Below are 16,374 nucleotides of genomic sequence, written 5' to 3'. Positions count from 1 at the left end.
AGGCATTGATACGTGGAGCTAGTGCGAATAGCACTTGCCAACAAGGCACACTATTTGCACTTGGTGTGAATAGACACTGTATTACACTCCATGTCATTATTGCATATCGTTTAATGTACAACTGCCACTATTTATCATCCACATATTTAGCATCTGTTTACACTTATTGCAAAGAAAATACTGCTATTTTTACATAGTGTGAATTAAGGGTGTGATGAGATCCTTGTGCAAAATGTCTGCTGCCTAAAAATAATTTTCAGCAATTGAAATAAAATAAAATATTACACGAAACCTTAAACTTAAAAAAAAACTACAGATGTTGATGTTCAAATAAATTAAAGCTAAACTAAATATTTAAACAAAAACTAATAAAATTGTCAAAAGCACATAAATTACAAATAAAATTAAACTGAATTAAAATGAACTTTTTTTCAATAAAAACTCAAAATAGGAACAAATACTATAATAGAAAATAATATTAAAAAAACACCAAACCCATCAAGCTAGATAAAATGAACCTAACATTTATATTTACACTCGAAACAACCTAAAAATTAGGAATTCAACAAGCCAACAAACCAAAATGTGCTCTTTCCAATTAACTTAGCTTTGGGTTTCTACTTGGATCAGTTTTCAAACAGAGCGCCCAAAAGTTTTGTGTATGGATTGCAATAAATCAGTTCGGCCAACTCAGTCACATATTCAGACTGAAGCAAAATCTCAGAAAATCAGCAAGCATGTGCTTTGAGGTCAGAAGGAAACACATTATGCAGTCGTCACATAACTCGGATGAGCTGCTTTAAGATCTCTATACTTTTAATGAACTGCTCGCTTTGCACCTGCTGCCACCCAGGACACGGCATTCACGGTCTCTAATTAGACGACTCGTCAAAGTGCAGTGTTAATTTGGTCCGCTGGCTCAGTGTGTAAAGCCAACGCAACTTTAAGGCCTGCAATCGAGGATAAAAACTACAAACGCAGTAGCGTAGGACCCCCGCAGGGCCAGTCTTAATGAGCTGAACTGCTAGCAGTGCGTGGGACGAAGGTCAACTCTCACCCGCTCCACGAAGTAGGTGAGAGGCTCTCTGCCCCGCGGATCCGGTTCAGTCCAGCTCAGCACAGCGTAGGTGTCGCTAAGCTCACAAACTCGCACATCAGTGGGGGGGGACGGCACTCGGATTTCACCTGCAGGCGGCAGAGGGGAAAGACTGAGAACGCAGGGTAACAGAGAGCATGCAGAAAAGAGCAGGAGAGCGAGGGACTGATGGAGAATGGGTAAAGGTAGGGTCAAAGAAATACAAAAGATACCTATTTTTCACTAAATATAAATATGGGTTAGAACAACAAATGTATCATAGCAACACAATGAGGCCATTCAGTATTTGACCTGTAATATTGCTTTTCTCAGCATTTTCATCGAAATAAAAATGGCAGCTCCATTTGTCTTAACATTGCACAAATGCAAATTATAGCTCAGTAAATTATAAATAAATATTCCAAACAAAATAAGCATAAACATTAGGGTTGCCGATATTGGAAAAAAAATGGACACTGCATTTTTCTAAGATACATAATGCGATATGAAAACAATTTCACCAGATAGCTCTATTTAGAAAGATGAAAATGATTTTCTAGGTGATTGCATCGGCATAGGAAAATGACATGCATGGATAAATACAATAGAACAAAGATATGAAATAAACAGTGCTTTGTGTTTTGCAGGTAACAGTATTCAGGTGCAGAGATTAAATAATCAAACATAAAATATCACTGCATAGTTCTCACTGCATAAATTAGGCCTAAATATAACTAATCTTTGTTAAAGGGTTAGTTCACCCAAAAATTAAAATTCTGTCATTAATTACTTACCCTAATGTCGAACAAAGACTCAAACAGCTCAAACGAATCAAAATCATGATTCAGATCACCAATGTCACGTGATTTCAGGAGTTTGGTGGTTTGACACACGATGCGAATCATGAATCAATACGCCGATTCATAACCGTTCAAAGCTTTGTTTTCAATTCAGCCCATCTCTAGACAAGTCGTTATTAGTTTTTTTGCACACAAAAAACTATTCTCGTCACTTCATGTAATGATTGTAGAGCCGCTGTAGTGAGATGGGCTTTGTAACGCCGTCTTTAGTGCCTTTATGGGTCTTGAGAGAGGAAATGACATTGGTGTCAATGAAGGCCTTTCTGAGCCATCGGATATCAACACTAATATCTTCATCTGTGTTCCGAAGATGAACGGAGGTCTGACGGGTGTCGAACGACATGAGGGTAAGTAATTATTGACAGAAATTTTTGTTTTTGGGTGAACTAACTCTTTAAAGGCACACTATGTAGTTTTTCGCCACTAGAGGCTATACAAAAAAAAAAGCCATAGCTTGATGACGCTGAGATTAAGCACAGAATCTTGGGAGTTGTCGCACCGCCTTACAGCCGGTGGAAAAGAATCGGGGCGGCTTGTGTCCTGGTTAAAATCGCTTATTTCTCTGGATTTAAACATTCTTGGAAACATCTGGGATAATGCAAGTACACAAGTCAACAAAATATATAACATTGTTCTTGTGGTTTTTGAATATTTTAACCCAAATATCGTACTATATTGTGCATTTAAAGTTACATTGATCACACACACAAACATACACCCATAGGGCATACCTGAATGCCCCTAGCCTGACGTGGTCATACTCAATTTGAGTCTGAAACTGCTCCATTGGGCTGTGATTATGGGGCGTGTTTCAACCGAACCAGAAAAGACATCAATTGGATAGACTTACAACTAATCAGAGCAACGAAGCGACGCATTGTCAAATGTCAACAGACAGAGCTCAACTGCACTGTGTTGCCAAGTCTGTGTTTTTTTCCGCGGGTTGTTGTGACTATTATCTGATATATAGACCCATGAGTGCGAATTTTAGCAGGCAACCTTGCCAAAATAACACATTTTACCCCCAAACACCATTTTTTTCCAGAGAACCCTCCCGGGAAGCTATTGTTTAGGGCTAGTAGTTGGCGGATTTTGTTGTAAAAACTTGGCAACCCTGTCTGCACGTGCGCTGGAATAAACGATCTTAGCCGGTGTTGTAAAAAAATAAAAGAATTTATTGATACACAGAGTACTTACCCAACATGATCATCATTTTTGAGAGAAATAGTGAAGGTGAATGCAGATACAAACAAGCTCTCCGTTTAGGATTCGAGTAAATATAATCCAAGCGCCTTTGATGACGTGATGATTACATTTCTGTTGATCATCTGTCCGTCATCGTCTAAAGCCCGCTCTGATGATTTCATTGGTCTGAACAGTTTCTGTTCGGAGATAATTACTCCTCTATGGAGCAAGGCCAGACCGAACTGCCCGACCTAAAATTTTTGTAGGCGGGGCTAAGTTCGGCTGGCATCCAGGCTAGAATTCCCCCCCACACTCACACAAATTTTGTCCCAATAATGTAGGGAATACCTGAACACACACACAACGATCCTTACTAACTTAACATCGCACATCCTATGATATAAATTGGGATGTGCACATTGTGATGTTAATGCTATAAGATGTCAGCACAATTTCTTTTCAAGGATATAATATATATTCTCAATAGTCCACAAATGTTGCACAAATGCATTTTATTATTAGTTTAGTAAATCATAGATAAATATTCCACAAACAAAATAATGCATAAATAAAAATCCTTTTTTTGTTTATACATTTAATTAGTGGCCAAATATTCAATATAAAATTATCAATATGAAAATATCAATATGAATATTTGGAGAATTAAGTATTTTTAATGTATGGCAGTATTCAGCACACTCTACTTTAATCAATTGTGATTCATTTAGGATGCTGCATTAGAAGGCAACAGCCCATGTAGATCATAGACAGCAAGGTAGCCAACTAGGTTTGGAACAGATCTAATTTGTCTAGTGTGGCCGCCCATAATATGAGGATGCATGCAGTGTGGATTACAGTTAAATTACTTTATGGATTTTTGGTTTGCATGCAATGCATTAGGAAATCCAGCTGCTCCTCTAAAAGTTTCCGTGCATGAATGCAAAACACACACGCACACACACACACTCTCTCTGGTGCACTATCTTTGTGGGGACTCTCTATAGACGTAATGGTTTTTATAATGTACAAACTATATATTCTATTCCCTTACACTGACCCTACACCTAAACCTACACATCACAGAAAACTTTCTGCATTTTCATTTGGAATGATTTATAAGCTTTTTTACCCATGGAGACTTCAATTTAGGTACCCACAGTGACATGAGTCTTTATGAGTGTGTTCTTTCAGGTTGAAGTCCCCACTGGGATAGAAAAACATGTCCATTTTGTCCCCATAATGTAGGGTATACCTGAACCAAACCCACACACGGACACGGACACACTAAAACCACTCATTCTTTTTAAAAAGAGCAGGTTCTTATCGGCTCTTAACGGCACATGATAATGGCCCATGAGTCCCTGGTGTTGCCATGGCAGTTAGCAGCTCGGCTTCAGAGACATATCATCATCTTTTTAATGCTGAATGCTTATAAAACTGCCCAAGTCTTTATGGGTATTGCCATACCGGGGAGCACAGACCACCTGTGAATGCTTTATATCAGATCTGCCCTCTGAAACAGAGCAAATTCATCATCATAACTGTCTGAGCTATAAATGTTTTAGGGTGGTTAATACATGAAAAAGAAATACGTCTCAAAAGAGACAGCGGGAGCAACAAATCAATAGTTTAAAAGGGCGAATCTCATAAATCCTGTCAAGATCATGTCCAGGTCATATTTTACCTCCAAATATGAAAAACAAAAACAAAAAATAAATTTGCTGACATGGGTGAGTTATTATTGTTAACTAAAACCAAACCCATAAAAACATCTGTTACTTGAAATTATTTGAACGTAAACTGAAATCAAATACATATTAAAAAGATAAACTTGTTTTATTTCAGCTAGTTGCAAAGAAAAAAATCCACATTTTTTTATAGCTTAACTTAAAGTACTAAAATAGCTAAAACTGAAATAAAAACTATAGTTATATAAAAGACTAGTAGATTAATACATCAATGATACACTGGTGTCCAAAAATTATAATTAATTTAATATAATTTAAATAAATTGAATTGTATATTATAATTATGGGATTTAATTATATATTATTATAGTTAATACATTTTTAATTCTTACTTTTCTAAATGGTGAGTCTTAGATTCTCATTAATGTAATACATTTATTTTTGTTACTTAAATACTACCATGTTACATAAATACTTTATAAGTAAAATAATATATATATATATATATATATATATATATATATATATATATATATAATTTAACTTAAAAGTATTTATTTAATATTCATATTAATTATCATGAACGAAATGCATATACACTGTAAAAAATGATATTTTCAAAAAGTTATGACCATTTTTTTTTCATTGTTTTAACTCATCAAAATAAGTTAAAGCTCCACTGTGTGATATTTTCTCCCATCTAGCGGTGTAAAGGTATATGACCATCAGTGAATAATAGTTTCTGTTCCTCTCAATTCTGATTTTGTTTTAACTCCTACGGTGGCCGATTTAGTCCAAGATTAACATGACAATCCCCCTCTTCACATTCGACATGGCCATCGAGTGTTAAAACGCGAAAGGCGAAGCTTGAATTTACGGGTATGTCCCTCTTTGGCTAATGTACTTTCAAAATGGAGGGGCAACATGTAGACCGGCATTCGAACCCCTCACCCGTATGTATTTTCAATGGCATATTATAAACTTACAAGAATACTTTATTACTTGAAAGAAGTAAATGTACATTAATGAGCACATATATTTTTGAAAGAACTAAGTGTTTTTAGCTAAGAATAAACTAAAGAAGTTACACAGTGTAGCTTTAAGAAATGTTAAACTTTTTTTCTAAGTTATACAAGATGCAACACATTTTGTAAGTTGAAATAACAAACATCCAAGTCAATTATACTTAAAAATGTCAGGCTGTGACTTTTTATTTTATTTTTTACAGTATATATATCAGTGAGGAAAATAAGTATTTGAACACCCTGCTATTTTGCAAGTTCTCCCAAGTTCGAGACAAGGTCTCCCAAGGTCTGAAATTGTCATCGTAGGTGCACGTCCACTGTGAGAGAGACAATCTAAAAATTAAAAAAAAATCCAGAAATCACAATGTATGATTGTGTGAATGTATGTTTGTACTATTTATTTGTACTATACAGCTGCAAATAAGTATTTGAACACCTGAGAAAATCAATGTTAATATTTGGTACAGTATCCTTTGTTTGCAATTACAGAGGTCAAAGTTTCCAGTAGTTTTTCACCAGGTTTGCACACACTGCAGGAGAGATTTTGGCGCACTCCTCCACACAGATCTTCTCTAGATCAGTCAGGCTTCTGGCCTGTTGCTGAGAAACACAGAGTTTGAGCTCCCTCCAAAGATTCGCGATTGGGTTTACTTCTGGAGACTGGCTAGGCTATGCCAGAACCTTGATATGCTTCTTACAGAGCCACTCCTTGGTTATCCTGGCTGTGCACTTCGGGTCATTGTCCTGTTGGAAGACCCAGCCTCGACCCATCTTCAATGCTCTAACTGAGGGAAGGAGGTTGTTCACCAAAATCTCGCAATACATGGTCCTGGTCATCCTCTCCTTAATACAGTGCAGTCGCCCTGTCCCATGTGCAGAAAAACACCCCCAAAGCATGATGCTACCACCCCCATGCTTCACAGTTAGGGATGGTGTCCTTGGGATGGTACTCAACATTCTTCTTCCTCCAAACACGTTTAGTGGAATTATGACCAAAAAGTTATAGTTTGGTCCCATCTGATCACATGACTTTCTCCCATGACTCCTCTGGATCATCCAAATGGTCATTGGCAAACTTAAGACGGGCCTGGACGTGTGCTGGTTTAAGCAGGGGAACCTTCCGTGCCATGCATGATTTCAAACCATGACATCTTAGTGTATTACCAACAGTAACCTTGGAAACGGTGGTCCCAGCTCTTTTCAGGTCATTGACCAGCTCCACCCGTGTAGTTCTGGGCTGATTTCTCACCTTTTTTAGGATTATTGAGACGCCACAAGGTGAGATCTTGCATGGAGCCCAAGTCTGAGGGAGATTGACAGTCATGTTTAGCTTTCTCCATTTTCTAATGATTGCTCCAACAGTGGACCTTTTTTCACCAAGCTGCTCGGCAATTTCCCCATAATCCTTTCCAGCCTTGTGGAGGTGTACAATTTTGTCTCTAGTGTCTTTGGACAGCTCTTTGGTCTTGGCCATGTTAGTAGTTGGATTCTTACTGATTGTATGGGGTGGACAGGTGTCTTTATGCAGCTAACAACCTCAAACAGGTGCATCTAATTTAGGATAATAAGTGGAGTAGAGGTGGACATTTTAAAGGCTGATTTTTGCTGCGTTCACACCGCACGCGAATGACGCGAATAAATCGCGCTATTCGCGCGAAGTTGGACGCTTGAAAAATTTGCATTGACTTAACATGTAAATCACTCGCGCGAAGGTGTGAACACAGCATAACAGGTCTTTGAGGGTCAGAATTCTAGCTGATAGACAGGTGTTCAAAAACTTTTTTTCAGCTGTATCATACAAATAAATAGTTTAAAAATCATATATTGCGGTTTCTGGATTTTTTTTTTTAGATTATTTCTCTCAGAGTGGACATTCACCTACGATGACAATTTCAGACCCCTCTATGATTTCCAAGTGGGAGAACTTGCAAAATAGCAGTGTGTTCAAATTCTTATTTTCCTCACTGTGTGTATGTATATATATATATATATATATATATATATATATATATATATATATATATATATATATATATATATATATATATATATGTGTGTATGTCTGTGTTAAACTATGTCTGTGTTAAACTGTCAAACATAATGTAACAATATATAAAATGTTTATGATCCTAAAATATTGCAGGCTTCATTTAAATTATTCTTAATTGTTTCTTTTGCTTTTAGCATGATATATGACTCTGAAGAGTGAACCCTACACTGTGCCTTTTGACTAAACGGACTTGATGCAATTTTCTCTGCTGTGAAGCTAGTCTGTGAGTGCCGAAGTTTTTCTTGTTATCTCTTTAAGTGAATGCATCAGCTGAAATCGTGAGCGTTGTGATCTACTCACCCTCCAGCTGGTCTTTAGTGATCACAATCTCTCTCCCGCGCTCCACCTTCACCACTGAAGAAGAGAGAGATGAGGAGGAGATCAGAGATGGAGATGGATGCCGCCAGTATCACATGAGAGTCAGTGTAAATACATGACCTGCAGGCTTTATTTAGATGTTCTTACCCATAGTCCTGCTGGGCTCCAGGGGGTCAGAGGTCATGATGGGGTCAGTGGGTTTAGATGGGCGTCCAACACCTGCCTGGTTGACTGCACACACTCGGAACTGGTACATTGTGTTTTCCTTCAGTCCCATTACGGGATACTGACACACTCTCTGAATGGCGTCATTACAGCGCTCCCACTTCCCAACACCGATGTCACACCTGCATGAAAGAAATGTGGATGCAAGCATATCACAATATTAATTTATTAACTTTGCAGCTTTATTAGTATCGGCTGTTGCCATAGAAAACTATCAGAACACCTTAGCACTCATTTAGCAACACCATAGGAACCACCCATAAATACCATAGAATCAGATCACCTTAGCACAGGGTTCTTGCAGGTTTCAGTAAGTTAAATTTAAGACCTTTTTAAGACCTTTTAAGACCATTATGAGTGAAATTTAAGACCAACACGACGCATTACTAAAAGCATTATAAATGATCTCAGAAACTCTCAAACATTCTATTTTTATTGATTCAGATATTGAAACATTAAATAAACTCAGAAACTGATATCAAAATACTGAGTCCGATATTTTCGCATGCGGTTTTTCGTATTCCGAAAAATTCGTTACGCACAGAGAGTCCGATGCGTATTAATGAATGCGTTACGGGGATAAAAACGCAAAACAAGACAAAGTGACGTCTAGTGAGGATAATTTGTTTGTCCTGAGGAGATGTGGAGAGACTCCTGTGATCGCGTAGAGTTTCCCCTCCTTATCAAGCGGGATCAAGACCGACCGATTAAAAGTGTCAGTTTGATGCTTTGCTAGCGATACTGGAGACATGTTAAAAAGAAGACCACTAATTTCCGTGAATCAATTGATCCCGAACACCTGGCAGTATGTCTATGGATCCGATCACACACACACACACACACACATGTTGGTCTATGTGGTTTACAGGGACTCTCCATAGGCGTAATGGTTTTTATACTGTACAAACCATATTTTCTATCCCCTTACACTGCCCCTGCCCCTAAACCTACCCATCACAGGAAACATTCTGCATTTTTACTTTCTCAAAAAAACATAATTTAGTATGTTTTTAAGGCCGTTTGAATTATGAGGACATTTGATATGTCCTCATAAACCACATTTATAGTGTAATACCAGTGTAATACCCATGTAGTTATACAAATTTGTGTCCTCATAAACCACATAAACAGGCTCACACACACACACACACACACACACACACACACACACACACACACACACACACACACACACACACACACACACACACACACACACACACAGCTTTACAGAGACTTGATGTGCTATAATTATAGCTGTGATATAATAATATTATTTGTGGTATTTTTGCTAGAATAATAATTTACGCACTTCCAAAAATAAATTCGACCTCACGTTATGTCAATCACGCTTGCACACTGCCTCCGAGACTTTCGTCCGTCAAAAATTTTTTTTTTGGAACAGGTTCGATTTTCTGCGTTTTCGCATCCGTAAAAACGCATTTTGAGACGTTTTGACAACTCAGAGCCACCATACATATTATTCTAGCAAAAATGCTACAAATATTATTATATTACAGCTATAATAATCACAGCTATAATATAGCACATCAAGTCTCCCCTTACGAAAGGAAAATATATTTACCAATATATTTTCTTGAAATATATTTTAATATATGGAATAATATATTAATGGCATTATAAAATATATTATATATTCATGCAATATATTGGAAAATATACAAATGATTGCTGCTTTCAATATATTGCAATATATTGGAAAATATAAATATTAAATCCCATAACGTTATATGTGAATATATTGCATGATTTTTTCAAATATATTGCAATATTTTTTTTTTCCGTAAGGGTCTGTAAAGCTCTGTCTGTCTGTCTGTGTGTGTGTGTGTGTGTGTGTGATCGGATCCAGACATACTGCCAGGTGTTCGGGATCAATTGATTCACAGAAATTAGTGGTCTTCTTTTAAATATGTCTCCAGTATCGCTAGCAAAGCATCAAACTGAGCCACTGAAACTGCAATTTTGAATCGGTCGATCTGGATAATCCCGCTTGATAGGGAAACTCTCCTCTCTACGCGATCACAGGAGTAACGTTAGATGAACCCATTATCTCCTCAGGACAAACAAATCATCCGCACTAGACGTCACTTTGTCTTGTTTTGCGTTTTTTTCCGTAACACATTCATTAATAAGCATCGGACTCAGTGTGCAAGGTCTCTGTGCGTGACAAGTTTTTCGGATCACGAATACGAAAAAACGCATGCGAAAATATCGGACTCAGTGTGCAAAGACCCATGTTCTTTGAAAACGCGCGTAGACACAAGTGCAGACCAGACCAGACAAAACAACCAACCTATGATAGGGGCGGATCTACGGTTGGGCCTGAGATTGACAGCTGCCCACCCAGTCAGATCAAATACATCAGAATACATCACGCTTAACCCTATTAGAATGCGAGTGTTGGCGCCAGCATATTAAAGCGCTATTTGACCGTAAATCCTCAACATTTGGCGCGCTTAAAAAAATCCTTAAAGACAAATAGCGCTTTTTGCCAAAATATGGTTTATTACGGTAATTTCTTCCTTTCCGTTTGCCAATCGCAGCTTTCTGAAAAGCTGAAGGAAAAGTGTAAGGAGTAAAAATGCATGAAGCAGTCGGGTAAAGAAAACTAAAAGGTTTTGTTTCTGAACGGAAGTAAAAGTTTTAAGACTTTGGTAAATTAAATTTAAGACCTAGGATGGAAATCTGGGCGTTTTTAAGACTTTTTAAGGCCTTAAATGTAACTTTCTGAATTTAAGACTTTTTAAGACCCCGCGGGAACCCTGTAGCATCTACGTAGCAACACCCTAGCAACCACCCAAAACACCCAAGCAACAGCAATGCATAAAAACACCCAGAACTTTGCAATCCCCAAGTAACCACTCAGAACCCCCTAGCAACAGCAATGCATAAAACACCTAGAACTTTGCAATCCTCTAGAACACCCGAGTAACAATTTAGAACCCCTAGTCTCAGCACCAGCAATGCATTTTTTTTTTTTTAAAGAACTGCATTCCCCTAGCAACCACTCAGAACCCCCTTGCAACAGCAATGCATAAAAAAACCACTCAGAACTTTGCAATCCCCTAGCAATGCCCTGACAACCACTTAGAACCCCCCTAGCAACAAAATTTGCTAAATTTTTTATTTTGATAATACATTTTATAATGAAAATAATAATTGTATTAAAGTAGACCCATGTAAAACCGAAGCATTTTCACTGATGGACTGAATGCTTGGGGTCTTTTTGGACCCCATCTGCAGTCGTAATAAGATGCAATTATCTCTAACAACAGAACAAAAACCGGCAGAACGTTGTTGAGTAAAGCAGCATGTTGCTAGGAGACAGGAAAGTTAGGCACTTGTACTCTCTCACCTCAGATGTCTCATCAGACATCTTTCATGGAGATGTCTTTTATTTTAAGTTTTATCCCTAAAGAAACAGCTAATAGCTGCTCCGAGAGCAACCGTGGATGAACATCGTGGATCATGTTTCACCTCTCGATGAAGTAACCCTGAACAGCAGCAGCTCCGTCTGCACTGGGAGGCATCCACGAGAGGAACACGTAATCTCGGTTCACATCAGAACACTCCAGCTGTAGAGGAGAACCTGGAGCACCGACCACCACAGCAGATCCATCTACACACACACAGACAGAGAGGAGGAAAGATCATAAATCAGATTGAATAACTCCCATATTTCTCCTAAAATGCATTAAGCTCAAGCTGAGATGTTTTTCAGAAGAGATCTCAACAATGTTTCAAACTGCGCTCAGATTTGTCAAGATACCAAAGTTTGCAATTAAAAGTCTGAGATCTCGGTATGAACTCTTCCACAGGGTATATACAGCGATCCTTAAGTTAAATTTACTACTTTTTAATACCTTTTTTACTACCTTCAGAATATTTTTAAAACCATCACGACACTGAATTGCAAGTGTTAATCAGCGACCTTTCTATTATTTACACAGATTTTGACATATATAACATACAAAAGAGAATAGATTTATAATCGACACCAGGAGGAACTCTGTTATAAGTTATCATTCAGACACAGTAAAATAGATCTCAACATTCACAAAGGTTGGTTAAGGAGAAGCATTACTGCATACACATTTGATTTCAATTAATAATTGGTAATTCAGCAATTAAATTATTTAGTTTTTTTTTCCCAACAACAAAACCTGAGCCAAATATTACATTTCTATAACTGTGATAAGTTGTTGAACATTTTTTTCTGTGATTAATGTAATGTGATTAATGTGACTATGTATGCATTAGGGCTGTCAAACGATTAATTTTTTAAAATCACGATTAACCACATGATTGTCATGAGTTCACTCGCGATTAACCACATGATTGTCACGAGTTCACTCGCGATTAACCGCATGATTGTCACAAGTTCACTCGCGATTAACCGCATGATTGTCATGAGTTCACTCGCGATTAACCGCATGATTGTCATGAGTTAACTCGCGATTAATCACAATTTAATGACAGATTTTTATTTGTTGTAAATGTATCTTAAATTAAGTTTGAATTAAGTTTTTAATACTCTAATCAATATGGGTATATGGACAAATATGCATGCTTTATGCAAATGTACGTTTATTATTAGTGAAACCATATAATACTTATTCAATAATAATCAATAAAACAGCATGAAGACTAGACATGTGTCAAAGGTCATAGATGTTTATCAAAGAACTTGTTCATGTCTCTTAAGCCTAGAAAATTGAGAATAAGCAGGGATTTCTCTTAATATAAATAAAGGTATTACTGGCAGTTTAGTTCAGAACAGGGCTCAGTTCGTATGAAAAACTGGTAAAGTGAAAGCTGTCATGTTGACCTGTGAGCGCACCAGTAACATACCATACCCAGAGGAGGTCCATATTCAATGAGTAGGAATATAGTGCGGCCCCTTTAAGAGACACGCGCTCTCTATTGAACTGTTGAACTATTTTGCGTGTGCGCGCCGAACTATGCCTCGATTCACGTGAACAGTGTGAGAAACGGAGCGTTCTTGTTCAGAAGAGTAACCTGTGCATTCGTTTTAGCCGATTGTAATGCATTTAGTTCAATATAACACATGTACTGTAAGTGGTGATGTGTCAATGATTTACCTCAGACATGAGCGAGTGGGAGCTTCAGTGTATTCGGGCATCGTGCTCGGACTGCAGAGAATGTGTTCAATGTAAACAGACTTTTCTTCTGACCTGGTGTCTAATATGGTTAAACAGAAAATATGGTAGCTTATAGGCAATAACTGCACTTTTGGTTTAGAATATTAATGATTACCATTTTCTTTCCCTATTAATGTTTGCTGCTGCATCCTTTACGTCTATGGCTTATCCCGATTTCTCCAACTATGGGCTATGATCAAACAGAAATGCGCGCAGCGTTAACGTGCGTTAATAAATTTAGTGTCGTTAAAATGAATTTGCGTTAACGGGTTAACTTTGACAGGCCTAGTATTCATATTTTGCAATAAGCTTAAAACATAGGCTATGGTTTTTATATATAATGAACCATTTAAAATGCATAGTTTAAAGGGGTACTTCAGCGCTGGGAAGTTGAATCTGTATTTAAACTGGGTCATTATTGTAGTAGAAATGTGCAATTATTTTGGAATTCATGGGGATGAAAGACAACAATTCCCAGAATGCTTTGCTGCCCTGTGAGGCCACTCCCAAAGTCACCGCTACTGAACCACTGATCACTTTCTCACCACCGCATTCATCTTCATAAAATCAGTCCAGTTAGAGTACAGACACTACAATTAAAAACTAAGCGTGTCTGTTCAATATAATGATCGAGTCACCACACGAGTGTCACAGCACAAACGCTGCAGGAGTCAGATTACATTCACCGTCACGAATGAGCTGATGAGCTCTCGTGATGAGAGCAGAGGTAAATGCGACCGCACTCGTGGCATACATTCACAGCACGCGTTCAGTCTGGCGCGTTTCAGTTCATGCCTTTGGAAGCTTCACTTTCATATAAATTAATATGAGAAGTTAAAACACTTACATAGCTCTGTTTACATGAATGCCTGAGCCAAGCTGAGCTGTGAGTGCGATCTCCATCCCTCATGTGCGGGTTGAAAATGTGGAAATAGCTCCCTCTGCTGGCTGTAGTCTTTAGCCAAACATTCGCAAATATCGTCAATTTGCGTCATCGGAGGAATTTTTGCAGAAATAAAATGCATAAATCTCTCGTCTCAGGGGGATATGAGGCAAGTCATCTGAGCACAATCATTTGATTATACTCCAGGGTTTCTACTGATACAAAGCCATATGCTAATCACTGAAGTAACCCTTTAATATTTCTCCATAATTTGAATTCAATTATGCTGTTCTCAATGCTTAAAGGTGCACTATGCAGCTTTTGTCCACTGGAGGGCGCCTATGCAAAACAAATGCGTAGTTTGATGACGCAAAGTGTGAGCGCAGCATCTTGGGAGATGTGGTCTTCTCATCACAGCCGGTGAAAAATAGGACTCGGGCAGAAATCACGTTCATGCATGCGGTTATTAACGTTACTGTAGTCTAAAGCAGAGCAGGACCGAGTGTTATGGACCTGAGCACAGCTGCTGGAGCGATTGTTAAACAAATACCCGCCTTGCGAATACCGGGACTTTTATTATGACGGGACGGGACTCATTTGCCGGGCGCCTGCACAGATCCGCTCTTCCGGTTATGATTTTGAGGTAATGGAGCTCTGTTTATCATATTAGATACATTTAAGTTTGTTTAAAACGATGTTATGACGTTACTCCGTGCGTTCAGTTGTTCACACTGATAAGAATAAAGCGCTCCTGCCAAATAAAAGCCGAAACCGAGGGTAACGCAGATATGACGCAATTGACAGGCGACTCTCTCAAATGCAATGCTGCAACGTCCCTGTCCTTAGTTAAAATAGCAATTTTCTCACAATTTACAAATAGTTGGAAACATCTGGGATATTGTAGGTACTCAACAGAACAAAATATATAACACTGGCCTAGTGGTTTTTGGATATTTTACTGCAAAAATACTACATAGTTCACCTTTAATGGGATTGTAGTTCTTGTAAATTTTATATATATTTTTGGATTGTGGATATTTTACTGCAAAAATACTACATAGTGCACCTTTAAGTATACAGTCTTGTTTTTTTAAATCAAAGTTTGCAATATGATTCATCTCGTAGCTGGTTGGATTAGTTCATGGTTTGAATGAAGTTAAACTTACTTCAGTAAGTTTCTTAGAAGAGCACGGCTGCAGGGATTTTCTCGCTCTTATTTGTTTAATCGCCACCAACAAGGATGAAACAGACTCATAACAGTAACCTCCGGCTTCTTCCTGTTACCTGGCAGATTTGTAATGCAAATTTTTCCTCTGAGATTAAGCGAAGACGTGGAGTGAAGCTCGCTTTCTAATTACTACCACTGCAGACTTATGGAGCGGCCCACTTCCTTTAATGAGACAGGAAATTCAATTCTTACGCTGACAGGGGAACTCTGCTCTGGAAAGAACATCATGGATTCACGAGAATTAAGTCTCTGATGAGTTACATTTCTTGTTCTTTTCATTTCGAGTTTTACATTTCTTAATTAGGACAGACAGGAGGAACACACTACATTTCTCCAATCACAGATAATCTGTAGCGATGACACCTCAAAAACACAGTCGAGCTAGAGCTGCACGATTCTGGATAAATTGAGAATCATGATTTTTTTTTGTTTCAAATAGAGATCATGATTGTGAACAGACAACTAAATATAATAACATGTAAAATGATCAGATCCGTGACTCATGATCCGTAATGTGATCCGAAGCGTGAGTTTTGTGATCCGTTATACCAGTGCATCTCAAACTTTTTTGGTCACGCCCCCCTTTCAACCTATGAAAAAATGTGTATATTTTTTGACGCTCTATTTGCATTCGGTGTGAACGCAGCCTCTCCT

General features: G+C 38.0%; 1 protein-coding gene across 4 annotated transcripts in view; it reads right to left on the bottom strand.

The window, feature by feature from the left end:
• myom3 (myomesin 3) overlaps window positions 1-16,374 on the bottom strand; it is a 125,641-nt gene that overhangs the window by 47,016 nt on the left and 62,251 nt on the right. For all 4 annotated transcript variants that reach the window (XM_067447848.1, XM_067447846.1, XM_067447849.1 and 1 more), the window contains exons 12-15: window positions 11,925-12,066; window positions 8,349-8,548; window positions 8,184-8,237; window positions 1,058-1,185 (exon numbers count right to left, since the gene is read on the bottom strand). In XM_067447848.1, the coding sequence (XP_067303949.1) occupies window positions 1,058-1,185; window positions 8,184-8,237; window positions 8,349-8,548; window positions 11,925-12,066 (524 nt within the window). The remainder of the gene's footprint in view (window positions 1-1,057; window positions 1,186-8,183; window positions 8,238-8,348; window positions 8,549-11,924; window positions 12,067-16,374) is intronic.

This window comes from Pseudorasbora parva, chromosome 7, assembly GCF_024679245.1.
Source record: "Pseudorasbora parva isolate DD20220531a chromosome 7, ASM2467924v1, whole genome shotgun sequence".
Taxonomy (NCBI): Eukaryota; Metazoa; Chordata; class Actinopteri; order Cypriniformes; family Gobionidae; genus Pseudorasbora; species Pseudorasbora parva.
This window is presented reverse-complemented; position numbering and strand designations above follow the sequence as displayed.